Genomic DNA, 15,117 nt, shown 5'->3' with positions numbered 1-15,117 from the left:
TATGGAAAGTAAATTGTTTCCATTATTAGTCCTTCTAGTAATCAATGTAGTAGCAAGAAATTACACATCCTGGGTTGGGATCCAGAAGGCCAGTGCTCATGGGAGCAAGGGAAGCAAGCACCCTTGGGTGGCAATGCAGGAAGCCACTGGACCTAAAAGGAAGTGAAGAAGCCTCCTGAGTGGGGGTGCAGAAGGCCAGCAGGCTGGAAGCAAGAGAAGCAAGTCCCCTTGAGTGGGAATGAAGAAGGCAAGAGATCACCACTCTCCCCCCAGAATGTGGAAGCCACATTTTTATCTGTCCAAGATTTGGAGAGCCATGCCAGCAGGCACAAAGGATGGCACATAAAATAAAGTCCTTTTATCCGAAGAAGGAAAGTGCCCTCTCTCTTCATGTGGCCTCCATCTGCCTTTCAGCCACCCCAACCGCCATCCATGAACCCTTTTCTGAAAGTAAATTCAGCCTGCAAAATGCCCATGTCAAGCCCTCCCAGGGAGGTTCACTGTTGTGCAACCTGATGAAGAGCTCTGAAGAACTCGAAAACGTGCTCACTGCTTGGCCCCAGTAAAGGAACTGCCCTATTTTCTTATGAGCCAACACTTTGGCCCAGGTCCCCTAATCAGCTCCATGTGGAGGGCCTTTGGACAAGAATAATTCCCTCTTATTATCCACACTATGTAATATCCTAACTGCTCACAGGGTAGGACCACAGCTCACTGGTAGAGTATCCAACTTTGCATTCAGAGGTCTTGAGTTCAAGCCCTGGTGTCTCCTGCTAAGACTGGCTAAGAAGCCTGCCTGAAACCCTGGAGAGCCACTGTCAGCGTGGACAATACTCAATTAAGTGGCCCAGTGTCTGAGGCCACATAAGGAAACTTCCTTCATCCACAAAGCTCCCTTGGCAAGGCTGTTTGGAGAGGTCTCAACAAGGAGGTAAGTTTCAAACACTGGAACCAATTCCTTCACAGAGGATGCTGGCAGCAGGAAGATCAAGGGGCTAACATATTCTATTCTTAAGACTTTTTAGTAAAGGAAAACTGGTTTGGGGGAGAGAAATAAATGACTGAAGCAGCAGCAGCAGCAGCAGCAGCAGGGGATGCATGGGGGCACTTAACCCTTTCTCTACCTGCTTGCTCCCACCAACACCATGGCTTTTCAAATGCTATTGTGTTCCCTCTCACATTTTATTTCCCCATGGCTTTACTTTAAAATAGTTTTTTTGGGGGGCAGGGTACCATTACATACATTTTTTGGGTCCCTGGAAGGCCAAGCATGGTACAGTGATTAGATTTCTGGCATTGGGACAGGGGGACCTAGGAAGTGCCAGTCCCTGCCCTGCCCTTAAAGCTCATTATTACCCCACTCAGCAGTTTCATGTAGATGTTGAACAACATGGGGGAGGGGGATTAAACTCTGCACACTGCAGGCTTCACAGGGCTGAGCAATACACCCATCCCCACCCCTGAGAACAATCATCCAAGTAGGACTGGAACCCCCTGCAGTGCTTGGACTTGGACAGCCACTCCAGCAGAAGAGCACTGTCAATGGTATTGGAAACTGCAGTAAAGATCAAGAATTAATAAGGACATGCTTCCACCTTCTTTCTGCCAACAGAGCTCATCATAACAGTGCAACCAAGGCAGTTTCAGTGCCTAAACCCAGATGGAAAGGGATCTAGGAAATCAAGTTTTATCCAAGAGCCTGAATCTGGCCATGAGCACCCGCACAAAGACCTTGCCCAAAAAGGGGAGGTAAAATGAGAGTGAAACTTATCACAACCCTAAATTACTTGAAGGCAAGGAGAGCAGCAGCTCAGCAAGGCTGATTTAAGGTCTTTACTCAATCTGCCACCTTGTGGTCAGTCAATCACGAGTTTGAAAAGTCTTCAGAATAAATGCCTGTGCTTTAGATTCAAACACAGCTACCCTGCCCAAGCTCCTTGCAGCCTGGAGTGTAATGAGCAAATGGCTTCACCTCAACCAACCAAGTTCAGCTGCTAAGGTTGCCAAGGTTGGCCAACTTATATTTATACCTGAGCAGAAAATTCCCACAAGAAATACACCAACCAAACTCAGGGCACCCCAAAAATCAGCAGCTGCCTTTTCATTTAGAGTTTTCTTCAATTGCAGACTCAGGCTCTGTTTTGAAAACGAAATGCTCCATTGTAATTATTTGTATATGTTTATTTCACAATTTTGATGCAAAACACTTTTGTTGCAAAGGGTCACCATCTGTTTACTGTGAGCAGCCCAGAAAGCAGCTGAAAACCCACCCCCTGCAGATTCCACCATCCAGCTGCATATACACCTACCGCTGCATAGACCATACCCACTTGGGGAGGGGGCAAAGGAGGAAGAGTGGAAGATTTTGCCGCATAGCTACTTGCCTGCATCCGCTACCTTCCCAAGGCAAGTAGCGAATTTCATGGCTGCATCCCACAAAATATCTCCAGCAGTTTGCCACTACTGATTGAGGGTTTGTTTGTATGTACGACATGCACTTTATTTCCTCAATTGTTTCCCAGAGACTGTTTTCTCTATCATTACAAGTGAAGGACGGGAGCTTTTGTCGTCTTAGCAGCACAGTTCTCAACAGCCTTGCCGGCAGCACTGCCCAGAAAGTAATGCTAGAGTGTGATCCAGCAGGGCTCTTCTTGTCTTATTCATCTTATGATGAAGTACTGATGATAGCCTTCAGCATCGCAGACCTGGAGTAAAGTTGGAACAGACTGCCAGATAATTGAGCCAGGTAATGAGAAGTACAGGGAAAGAAGTTCAGATTCTCAGCCACTCAAGTTATACCATTTGTCCTTAATGCCTGACTGGACAGTTTCTTGTACAGTTTTACCTGTGCAGTGACCGACAAATGAACAGCTAGACAGCAATATCGAAGTTTAATAAAAGTAAGTCATTGCGTGTTAAACTTTGTTCAACAGATATTATACAAGAGAAAGTGGTCAGCTGTACAGATGAAGTTGATATGAACTGAAGGCTTACAATCTGCAATAGGGAAAATATAAATTCAGCATCATTTGATATTCACAATGTATATGCAGGACAATGGCCCTGTGTGTTAAGATAATCTAAGAAAAATTATCCCTGAGCTGAAAAGATTCTCAATGCAAATTCATTAAGTTCTAGGAGATGCAAGCCAAAGATTAACAGAAATGGAGGTATCAGGAATGCCTCCTAAAGTATAAGGAGCAAAGGAAAAACATCTCCAGATCCCAAAGGCACAAAATATACTGCTCTTCAACAATTTACCCTTTAAAAGCACAAGCTTTAAAATGTGAATATGACATTTTCAATACCTATTTCCCTTCCCAGGTCTTCTTCATACTTGCATAGTTGCATGCTTCTTTTAAAATACAAACCACTAGAAATTAAGCTAGTAACATAATGCATGTTTTAGAGAACTTCTTCTGGAAGACTTTTTTTTAAAAAAAACCCATTTAATACAATGCACAAAAAACGGAATGCAGAGAAATATTCCACTGCTGAAATTCAGGAACAGACAGATGGGCCATCATCTTTCTAAGCCTTGCTTGCAAAAGACTCTAGTTTGAAGATATCTTGAGTTTGTAAGGTGGTGGCAAAAACAGCTGACAATATTTTTGATTAGATGCTTATCAGAAGTCCTAACAGAAAGCAGCCTGGAAGATTTTATCAAGGGAAAGAATGCTTGGATCTACATGATCACTCCAACTGATAAAACTGGGTGATAGTTCTTGACATGAACCTGTACATGTGGGTTGGTTGCTCTTGCTATACTGTTTAGTATAAAAGCTCAACTGAATCTTCAGTAGGAAGCTATTTATGCAAACAGCTCCCTACATTTATTGAGCGCAAGCACAGCTTTTAATTATTTTTGGCATAAATCTTCCCTGTAAAACTCTTATAATACATATCTAGCAATTCACTGGTTGCGCAAGATACTACACTCAGTGTAATTAAAGCATGAGATACATTCCAACAGGAATCAAGTTACACCAGCAGAAGCAATGTGCTTCTCTCACTCTTGGTCCATCAACAGCCTTACTTGCATTCAGTACAGAATTGCACACTGCTGTAGGCCTTCACTCAATGTTTCCCATACAATTCACTGGCACTCTGTACTTTGGTCTTATGGCTGCTGCAATCTCTGTCTTTCGCTTCTGAAAGCAGAGTAATTCCTTTTCGTCCATTACTACCAGGCCACTTCCAGCATTCAAACTGGTGTCCAGTCCAGTCCTCGCTCAGCCAAAGGTCTCACAGCAAACAGACAGCTGCAGTTTACTGGCTATTTGTGTGGCTAAACAGCCAGCTAGTTGGCCACAGCTGGGGGTCCCTCAGGCAGGAGGGATGCAAAGAAAGTCTTGAAGAAAAGCCAGGCAGTGCTTATGAACGAAGACGGTGCTGGTTGACTCTCTGGTGTGGTGTCAGGTGCCTCCATTTCACCCTGACCCCCCGCATTTTCCTCCTGCTAAACCAAGGAAAGAGAAAGATGTAATAATTCCTTGACAGGATCATCAACTGACCTTCTCCTGCAGTGCTACGGCTTTATTCCTGGGTAGCTTTAGATTCGACACTGGCAAATATTACCAGTTGTAGGTTTACTTTGTCATAAGTCACATGAACTAGATATATTTGGCTAGGCAGACTCTGTGAAGGGAGAGCACTTCATGCAAGGACCTCATTAGAAGCTGGGAGCAACCTGCTCTCCAAGCATGTATTAACAACATGCAGGATCCAAAAACTATTTCTGAGATAGCACACAGTTGCTGCATTAATTCAACACATTAGACCTCATTTAACGTTAGCAGTGACATCTAGGGCCTGGGAGATGGACATTTTCCATCATCAGGTCTCCAAAGCCTTCAGTCAACAGGAAGAGCCAGGAGCTGGAGATGGTTTGGCTGCCTGAAAAAAGGAATGCCCCACCCCAGAAGGACCAAAATATTTGGTGCTGCCCAGCGCTGGGTCTCACATACAAAGCACAGGGCACATTATAGAACCAGCACCACCAAATCAGGAAAATGCCCAACAAATGATTCAACATCTTGATTCATCTCAAGTTCTACAACATAATTTTAGCACGTCAACTGTGCTAAGTGGAAGCCAATACCGAATGCACACTTTGCATCCTAAATTATTTTGTCGCACAGAACAATTTACAGTACATAAGCGCCAAGCCACTTAAGATATGTGGACAGAATATACAGAGGTCTTTTAGAAACAGTACTGAGGCAATGCTGAAACTCTAAACAAGCTTAATTATCCAGGAAGCAAGTCCCTCTGAACGAGTGGCATTCATTCTGAGCTGCTTAGGTTTGGGCTGGAAAGTTCATCAGAACATTCAAAATTGTGCTTATGAAGGAAATTATATCCTGTTAGGAACTTACCTGTAAATTGTTGTTTTGGTCTTGGTTAACAGCTGCTTGGAGAGGAATATTGTTCTCAGCAGGCTGAGCTGGCCTCCGCCTGAAAGGAAACCATCCAACCTGGTGCCTGAGAAGACAAAACCAGTGAGGTACAGGACAGAATGCCAAAGGGAAGTCTGAAAAAACCCTGTTAGGATAACCCACCATTTGGCATGGGAGAGAGTCTCCATTCAATATTCAAGGACAGGAGGAGAGCAATTGACTTAGCCCCTGCTGTACAAGCCTTTCCAGTTATTTCATAGAAGACAGCTCGGAGTTCTGTGCACTGCATGACATCCGTAATGTGACTTTCAAGGTGGGAAATGTTATTTGCTGAATCACCTTATCCCATATATGCCCACTCAACTGCTTCCATCTGCATGACTGGCACAGGTGTTTTTAACGTTCCGATGGGAGCCGCCCAGAGTGGCTGGGGAAACCCAGCCAGATGGGCGGGGTATAAATAATTATATTATTATTATTATTATTATTATTATTATTATTATTATTATTATACTTGTGGCCACACTAAAATACCAATTTCTTACAAGTACACCTTGGAACTCCCTGCCTATTGATATCAGGCCTATCCAGACATGTGGAAGTTATATGCTTCATTTCTTTTTAGCAGCTGATTGCAATCATCTTTTGAAAATATTTAACAGGTTTTAATTGTTTTATCAGTAATTTTATTAGTTTTTTATATTTTTGTAAACTGCTTAAGAGGTTTTCCTTTTTTAAAACAATCAAGCGGCTTATAAATTTTGCTAAATAAAAAAGACCAAAGACAGTTATTTTGTTCCAATCTGTGTCCCTTTAAAGGGCTGCCAACATAAACTGAATGGCTGTCTACCCAAGTTTACTAACAAACTGCAAAAGCTGAGGAGCTTTTACTGTTGCTAATGTATTAAAACTGCATTCAGTATAGTAAAGAGCTGTCTGAGCTACAGTCCCACAGGTGAGAAATGCATCCAAAGGAGAGGATAGTTTACTAGGACAAGTTCAGATGTCAGTGTTTAGCCTGCAGTTCTTGTATGTGCAACAGTGAAAATGAGCGACAGGTTGCAAAACAAGTTATTTTACCTGTGGTGCATGTTTCCTCTTAAACCGTCACAAGTGGTATTTTAGTAGATGTAAATGTTTGAAGTACTAGCCTCCTTACAACTATTTCAAGGGAGCTGCAGAAATATGTCCAGCAGAGTTTGTGGGCCAGCTCAGATAAAACAGGAAACCACAGTTTAGCTTTATATACAGAGGCCTACTCACATATGCTCCCTGCCAGCCATAATAGGAAATTTTCACTTCTTGTTGTAAACCACGGTTTTCTGTACCAAAGCCTACCAAGAAATAAGCTTAGTGGAGCAAATTAAATTGTGGCTTATGATCCCAACACGTTAACAAGTTGTGGTTAAAACTAAGTTGCCCTGCCCTCCACTTTGGATGTTAATGATATTTTGTCAACCAACCATAGGTTGGAGGCTGTTGCTTTGCATGTAGGTCTCCAATGGCATCACCTGGTAGGGCAGGCTTTCAGCCCTGCCTGAAATACTGGCAAATGACTGCCAGCCAAGGTAAGACAATACTGAGCTAGACTGACAGGGTCTGGCTCATAAATAAGGTAGCTTCCTATGTTCTTAGGTGGTACGTTCTCGCTATCTTCTCATGGCCTGGCTGAGCGACTGTGCAACCCCAAAGCCTTGATCACAGTTTGACATCATGTCCACACTTGATGTCTCCCCCAGCAGACACTTATTTTAAAATAATGTGCACCAAGATTAGTGGTAAAAAGTGAGAGAGATAAGATGAGGCCGCAGAAACTTACAGGTACATCAGCAGGGTGCCCACCATCACCATGAGAAGCCTGCTCATACTGGAGTAGAAATACACAATGTTGATGAAGACGTAGAAAAGGGTTGCTGAGTAGAGCCAGTCCAGCCAATCCCGATTGCCGCCTTCTTCTTCTTCTTCCATCAAAGCCCCTCCCTGGGCATTCATACGAAGGTTCTGGTTCACCCCTGGGTTTACCTGAGGGGGAACGTTTTGATTTCCGGCCTGGTTTTCAGCAGGAAAAGGACCAGAAAGAGGAGCTGGGGCCGCAACCGGGGCTGCAACTGGGATCTCCTGCGTACTTCGTGTAGAGGATACGTCACCAGAAACAGCACTGGCAGCCATGCTAGATGCAAGATAAAAGTCATGAGCTCAGTTAGAAAGCTGGTAAGAGCTTGCTCAACTTTGATGTGCATGAAACAAATTGGCAGCCTCAAAACAGCAAGCCAACAACAGGTGCACTTCAAGGGTATATTTGATTCAGTGAATCACCAAGGACCACCATAGCTTATTTGTGCCAGGGGTTTGATATAAACTAACACTGAATACATACAGATGAGAGCCCTAGCTTTTCAGCCACATCACACCAGTATGCAAATTTGTCAAAATGCTTGGGATTTAGCTCCTTGTAGAAATAGATCACAACGAAGACAGCAACTTACTATTGCATGTAGTATTGTCTTGCATAAAACTGATGGAACCAGAACTGCAGCATGCGGTATGTTGTATAGGATGAATAGCCTTGAAAGCAGTGCTGCGCCGGTACAGATCTGATGCAGAGGAGAAGAAAATATGCTCAATCAGGACAGGCATACTATTTTTTCTCCCTTGCCCTCACTGAAAATTATATGGCAAGGATTTTGTAATGCTGTACCCTCCAGGCCAAGGATGTTTTATCAGCATTTAAACTTCAGGCTACTGAAGTGGAAAAGAGAATGGACTGGCAGGGTTTCTGCATCTCTGCTCTGGTAAAAGACTAACTATTTGTGGCTCCTCTCTCTAAGCTCTTTTCATTCCAGCTGTTGGTTACATAGTCCTTACAACAAGGAACTCGTCCCTGGGTGTCCTTCCTCGCCCTCCCTTCTTCCCCAATCCTTGTGTGTCAGGCCTTTTAGATTGTAACATTTTAAATGCATCACCAACGAATCAGAAGGAAGAATTAAACTGTGCTGCAGTCAAAGTTCCATTGGGGAAAACATGCTGACGTACTGGGCCTCATGTTGCTGAACCACAACTCGCATCACCCTTAAGAAGAATGACCAATGATCAGGGATGCATGAGCTGCAGTCCAACTTCTGGAGGCCCCCAAGTTGACTATCCCTATACTAGGGGCTCAGGAGTCTTTGGTTTGGCTTGCTAGCCAGCTGCTAGTTATGCTCACCACCAACTCGTCTCTCTCCTCCCCAAGGCCTCTCACATGCCAAGAAGGCTTGCAAGGAGAAGGGAGGCATTTACTTATTTGTGCTGGGTGCTGGAGAAGGTCAAAGCCAAAGGCTTGAAGGAGAGACAGGCATTTCTCTCATTTGCACAGTTGTTCTTTGCTTTCCCCCCAAAGTGGTACCTCACATTGGAGTTAGGGTGCACTGCTAGGCACCCATTCCAGTAGCAGGCCAGGGGCACCAGCTGCTGCCAAGAGGGTACATAGATGCCATCTCAAGGGTACACAGATTCAGGAGCAAGTTGTCTGAACAAGCAGGCAGAACCGAGCCACTCACACCACACTTACCTATCGCCAGCATTCTCTGCTCCAAGGGGCTGGTTGCCGAGGATGTCCGTCTGACTCAAAGCATGAACTGAAGGAAGCAACGGCGGGTCTTGGCTAAAGGCTGCTGGCTGATGCTTGGCTTCAACAACCTGAGGAAAACATTGATCTGAAACTTAAGAACGTGTCTGCATGGGAGCTTCTCCCTCCCTTTTGAGAGGATTTTCAGAAAAATTGCGAGGAAGGGGAGGTATAGCTTGTTCCCCCCATGGTTTCAACCATGTTCCTTCCTGCCTCAAACACCACCACACAACCGCTCTTGGCTTGCCTTCACCTCATTTCTCCCTCCCCACACCACCTTCTGTGACAAGACTTTAGTAATTTACCTCACAATTTTTCAATAACAACTCTTTTTCTGGAAAAGTTCTGCTTGAATCTCTATTGCTCCCACCAAAGCACCTTATGAGGGCACTCTGCTACCTAAAGTTACTAAGTGCTACGCATAAGTTGCTCCTGTTCGTTTGGCAAGTGTGCTGGTTTCTTGGACGGTTCTACTAGACTGACAGCAGAATACAGCTGGGGAGAAGTCCCCCTGGCATCCAAATGAAATCCGCTCGTCAGTCATGTTCCCAGAGGGCCTATGCCCCAAGCACAAAGAAGTTTCAGGTGTGCAGACACAAATATCCATAGCAGGCACGGTAACAACTATTCAAGTAGAATCAACTGAGGGGTGCAATATACCACACATACGCACAGAGCTTCTGTTTACACCCCAGCAACAGCTTTATTTCAACATTATGACAAATATAACCATCACACGGATAAAAGTGAAATCAGCAAGTTGAAATCATCACTCTTCTCTGTCCTTCCTATAGAGTTTATATCCAGAGCTAACCCATATCCCACTGGTTCTCTCCATTCCGCCAGGTAAGGAAGAAAACAATTACAGCTTAATTATGAATGCCACAAGTTTCAGAGATGGCTACTAATTTAGATGGTTTTCAAACTGAAGCTCCAAAGTCTTTGAGGATCGGTGTGTCAATAGCATGACAGCTAAAAACAAAGCTGTACCAAAGGCACCAAACCTCTGGGAGTGGTTACCTCTCTTGTGGCCTAATAGTGAGCTTCCCAGGACTCTAACAGATGCAAGTGGTGGACCTGCTATGGTTTACAGAGCAATGCAATATTCATGCTCTTACAAGGCTGTAGTAACAGCTCCAAGGGGAACTATAACTAAATTGTGGATAAAGATAAGGTAGGAATCTGAACAACTTATCAGTTTATAAATACCTTCACGTCTGTTTCTTGCAGTTTTGAGTTGCACACCAGGTGGAGAGCATGCACCATATCCTGCTGAAATATAAACCAAAATAAGTTTCAAACAAGAGTTCAGTTTATTGCATTTACTTGCTGACCCACTAGAGTTAACAAAAGCAATGCTAGTAGCATGCAGCATCCAAGTACCTTGGCAAGCACATCTCGCAGGTAAAGATGGTCCTGTAACAACTTCCCAGAATAAATCAGTCTCTGAACGTCTTCAGGCTTTGAGAGGAAGAGAACACAATGGTCAGGACCCATTCTGTTGAATTATGCAGAACAGCCATGCAGAACTTAACATGTGCAATATTTATTTATTTATGCAACTTCCATCTTAACAAAGTACCTTTGCAAACAACACAAAAACAAAAACAAAAACACAATTGTCTGATTTGGAGTATTTACATTCCATCCTTCTTGTAGCAAACTTATTTGTAATACAAAGCTACTGCATGAACAAGTTATGCATTTCAGCATTTCTGAGATCCTCAATTATAGTAATGCCTGGAAACTACTTTGAATTTGCTTGCTGGACTTCTAGGAGGCAGAACAGATGCATGCTGTCAGGTCAGAGAAGACCTTTTTGGGACACATATTCCCAAAAAAGGAAGATGTAGTTTCAGACGTACCCACATCTAAGAACTCCACACCTGCTTCATCAACCTGGTGACTGAGTGAGAGTGAAAAATAAGACCGCACTTATATTATGGGGCACAAAGTACAACCCTCTAATATAAGCCAAGATACTGCTGTTGATAGACAAGGCGTCCACCATCAGCAAGCCTTTAATTCATTTTTTTAGCCCTAGCTTAGTGTTGTTGCTGTTGCTATTGCTGCTGCTAAGAACTGGTTCCAGAGTCCAGACAATAACATCAGTTTCTGTTTATATCAGGCAGTTGTAGAGATTTCATCAACAAAACTTTGAATCCTTATTATGTGTTTTGGACAAGTGCAATGGTCAGCCACTTGCAAAATCAGACAAGAATGTCCACTTTGACCAAAGTTCTACCTCCAACTATGAGAAACCTTAGCTAGGTTGACAGAAGCCAGTATCAATCACCATCTCCAGTTAGGAGCCCTATTATGACGCTTTTCTCTAATTGCAAATAGGGTTTCTGTAGGACTATTTCAATCTCAGAATTACCAGTAACACCCTATTGTGCTCTTAAGTGAAGGTACTTATATTTAGAAATTAACTGTGCCACACGTCTTTGAAACTGCAGTTCTTGTGAAGAAGTCATTTGACACGGCAGCATTAATAGAAATTTCAAACTGGCCTCACTGAAGTGTTATGAGAGACAAATTTACTTGCTGGAGGGTAGAGTATGTCACCCCTGCAACCATACTAGCAGAGGGAATGGATGTGAAGACAAATCCTTTTTCATTGTTAGAAAATAACAAGGTAAGTTTTACTTATCTATAAGATGCAGTGGGTGGCATCTTCCGGGGGTGGGTACTCAATGCACAGGAGCCTTTAATTTAATGTTGAGGTACATTAGCATGTCCCGGTACCTAATCTGGGAATTAGCGTATTTAAATTTTTATTTTAACATACCATATTTTAACTGCTGTGCCAAAATATATCAGTCATGTTCAGTATTAGAAACTGAGATATGAAAGCTAGGAGCTAAATGGCACCTTAAACCAAGGTTATGGGCACAACAATGGAAAGTCTAGGCATACTTCTTTTTATAGAACAATACAAAGCTGAAAATGAATGAACCGCAGCTAAAGTCTTATGTTCATTTTTCACATGGTCTAGTCCTCATCTGAAGACTGCAAAAAACAAAGCCATGCTTCCCCTGCCTGCCCCCCTAAGGTTCTTAAGAGGGTTTCTTCTCCAGTCTTCAGAGACTGGCTGGAAGTGGGGAGACAGAAAAAGGTCCTCCTTTCCTTCCACTCTGTAGTTTTAATCTGAAATCTTAGGTGCAGTACTGCGCCCAGAGCTCAGAAACTGCTCGTGCTAATGAAATTCTTGTTGCAAAATGTGCCTAGCACAATGGGAGGATCGAACGCTGGTCATGTCATTCTTGTAAACTGAATGAAGAATAAAATAAATTAGTCTCACTTGCTGGATCCATCTTTTCTTGTTGCTAACAAACTAAAACATTGTGAAGTAGTATCAGTATCAGACCAAAAGGAAAGAGTTAGTTTCATAACGTTTACGTGGCTGTCCCAATCTGTTTTGAATTCAAACACAGCATTTGCTACTAGTTGTACTAGAGAAAAGCAGCACTAATAACCCTTTTTTGGTTTTTCAAATCATCCTTGCCAAAATAGCAAACTGGTCTACCAGCTGGGCCATTTGCATTGCAAAGAAAGTGACAAAGTACTGCTGCTTCTTAATTTGAAAAATAGAATGGAACAAAAATAACCCCATATGTTCATAAGGGGATTTTTGCTGCTTTAAGCTTCTTTAGACAGAGGATCTCTGATCATTTATTGTAAGCCACAAAATGATGAAGTCATTTGCCTTGGCCATGAATTCGGCAATTTCAGCATTTGACATCCAAATGTAATAAATCAAGAGCGACAAGTGAGTAAGACCTAAGCCCTATTGCATCATCTGTTTGGCAGAAGAGTGAAAAAAAACCCTGTTCAAAGAAGCTTAAGCTCCCAGAACAGAATGACCAGCTGCCAAGAGGTGCCCAGACTGTTTGGTTATGTAACACTGCTTGCTGATGTGGAGGGAGCCTTTTGCTCTGGGCATGGGTGATGGGAAAAAAATCACATTTGGCAAAAGCAATACATCACCCCAGTACTAAGCGGATAAACAACAAGGGGGGGACAAAGGCCAAGATGATCACAATGATGACTTTAATCAAAATCACCACATTGCACTTGCAGGCATTCTATGCTCCAAAGTCTGTTAAAACACTACTGGCAACTTCCTAGTGAGGAATGTTAAGATTCCAACTGCTGCTATATAAAGGCCTGTTTAGAGAGTAAGTACAGGCCAAGATGCCTGGAGAGAACATGAACAGGAAGAAGGCTGCAGAAACCGGAGATACCAGCCTAAGCAGAAAGAACAACTATGAAAGGAGGGGGAAAGTGGATGAGGAAAAAGAAATAAGGTGAGAGGTAGAACTGGGGGAAGAACCAGCCAATGCAGCGAACGAACACTGGACCACGGATACAAATCTCTCCTTGGCCATGAAGGTCACAGAGGCACCTTGAGCCATTCTCTCCACCCCACAACCTAACCTACCTGCAGGTAGAAAGAGCAGATATCACCATGTACTCAGATCACTGGAGAAAAGCCAAGGTACATAATGGATACATAAAAAAGCAAATAGAAAACAGAAAAAGGCCTTTGAGCGTAAGAGAGATAAAGGCTTCAAAAATCAGTGATTGGGGGAAGAGTTGAAAGAAAGGAACTATGGTGAATATGGTGGCAGGTACCATGCAAACCACTTTGAGACATTCTCCCGCAATCAAGTGTTGTATAAATTTCATGAAATAAATAAAAATGAGTAATACAAGAGCAAGCTTAATCTTTTCATAGCGTTAAGAGTGCTGCTACAACAGAGTAAAGGCCCTTCAAGTCCACTCTCTTCTGACAGTAACCAACCAGATGCCTATGGGAAAACTTTAAGTGGAATAAAAGCGCAACTCCAGAAGTCTCCCCAGCAACTAATATTCCATGACAGAGGGAAGATCTTAGACAACAACCAGGTTTATCACCAGCCACTCGACAGCAACATAGAACCTCCAGGTGCAGAGGCAGTATGCCACTGAATACCAGTCACAGGAGAGCAACTGCAGGGAAAAAAACTTCTGCCTTCATGCCCTCCATGAAACAACTTGTTGGCCACTGTAGGCGGCGGAAAGCTGGGCTAGAAGGACTACAGATGTGATCCAGGAAGCCTGTCATTCAAGGCCATATTTGGTTTCAGAGTCCTAAATTTTCAAAAAGGAGGGCTGTGGGAAGAGATTAAACATCAATCTCCTGCTCTGCTTAATACAGTGTAGTGAATAGAGTGGGGCCTGGGAGATCAGGGTTCAAATCGCCACTTGGCCATGAAGCTCTTACTCTGTGTGACCTTGGGAGCCAGTCACTCACTCAACCTACCTCACAGGGTTGTTATGTGGATTAAATGAGGAGAGGGCGAATCATACCTTGAGATCTTTGGACAAGATGCTGGGGCATAAATGCAAATAAACAAACATGCAGCCCTCTAGATATTGTTGGACTACAGCTCCCAACAGCCAAAGCCAGTGCTCCCGCGGGGCCTTAGAAGTTGTAGCCCCAAAATCTGGAAGGCCCCTGCATTGGGGAAGGCTGGCTTAATGGTATTATTTACGTCCGTCCATGTCTCCAGCCTCTGGCCCCCGCCCAGTCACTATCAGCATCCCTCAGACATTACTCTTGCACCTTTAAAAGTTCTCATCTCCCAAGTTTCAACCCCCAAGTCGCCAGCAATAGCCGAGCACAAAGGCAGAAAAACGCCAGCCTGTCCTACCCTGGCAGCTTCCGAATTAGGCTGCGTCTGAATTTGGAGGCTGCATAGGAGAGAGTTTTCTCAAACACAGCCTCCCCGCCCAGGAGCAGAGCAGCCCGTAAGGAAGGAAGAGGTGGGGAAGTGCCGTATGAGGAGGACGAGAAAGAGGAGAGCGAGTCTTCGCAGACTCACCGGGGCATCCGGGTGGCGGCGGCGGAGCTCAGCCTTGAGGCGACGGACGCTCCACGAGCGCTGGGCGGTCAGGCGGAGGTCGGGATGCCGCTGCGCGGGGCTCTTGACCACGAGCGAGACCTTCTCCCCTTCGGCCTCGCCTCCCGGAATCCGGCCGGGCCCTACCGGGGCTTCCGCCATCGTGTCTCCGCTTTCAATTCTCGCTTCCACCACTCCAACAGCTAAGCTTCACTTCCTCATC

The 15,117-nt window shown here is 44.0% G+C and overlaps 1 protein-coding gene across 2 annotated transcripts; it reads right to left on the bottom strand.

Annotated features, from left to right (window-relative positions):
• Positions 1 to 2,872: 2,872 nt before the first annotated feature.
• HERPUD1 (homocysteine inducible ER protein with ubiquitin like domain 1) lies at positions 2,873 to 15,117 on the bottom strand. 2 transcript variants are annotated; one of them, XM_081203700.1, is made up of 8 exons: positions 14,877 to 15,117; positions 10,390 to 10,467; positions 10,216 to 10,278; positions 8,950 to 9,077; positions 7,886 to 7,993; positions 7,219 to 7,569; positions 5,379 to 5,484; positions 2,873 to 4,456 (listed from the first exon to the last, which is right to left on the bottom strand). In XM_081203700.1, exons 1-8 carry the CDS (start codon positions 15,054 to 15,056, stop codon positions 4,301 to 4,303), a joined length of 1,170 nt encoding a protein of 389 aa, XP_081059826.1. In that variant the 5' UTR covers positions 15,057 to 15,117; the 3' UTR covers positions 2,873 to 4,300. The 2 variants fall into 2 exon arrangements, with proteins under 2 accessions (XP_081059826.1, XP_081059825.1); XM_081203699.1 differs by having other exon boundaries at positions 2,873 to 4,459; positions 14,877 to 15,115.

This window comes from Podarcis bocagei (assembly GCF_964188305.1).
Source record: "Podarcis bocagei genome assembly, chromosome: 7".
NCBI lineage: Eukaryota > Metazoa > Chordata > Lepidosauria > Squamata > Lacertidae > Podarcis > Podarcis bocagei.
Note: the sequence above shows the minus strand (reverse complement) of the source record. Positions and strands in the feature narration are given on the sequence as shown.

Excerpts from the sequence above, each read along its gene's own strand:
- HERPUD1 (XM_081203699.1), bottom strand. The coding sequence starts at position 15,056 with ATGGCGGAAGCCCCGGTAGGGCCCGGCCGGATTCCGGGAGGCGAGGCC. Across the intron at positions 9,078-10,215 it reads TGCAAGAAACAGACGTGAAG|GTTGTTGAAGCCAAGCATCA; the intron begins GTATTTATAAAC and ends TGTTTTCCTCAG. Across the intron at positions 7,570-7,885 it reads AGACAATACTACATGCAATA|CATGGCTGCCAGTGCTGTTT; the intron begins GTAAGTTGCTGT and ends TCTTGCATCTAG.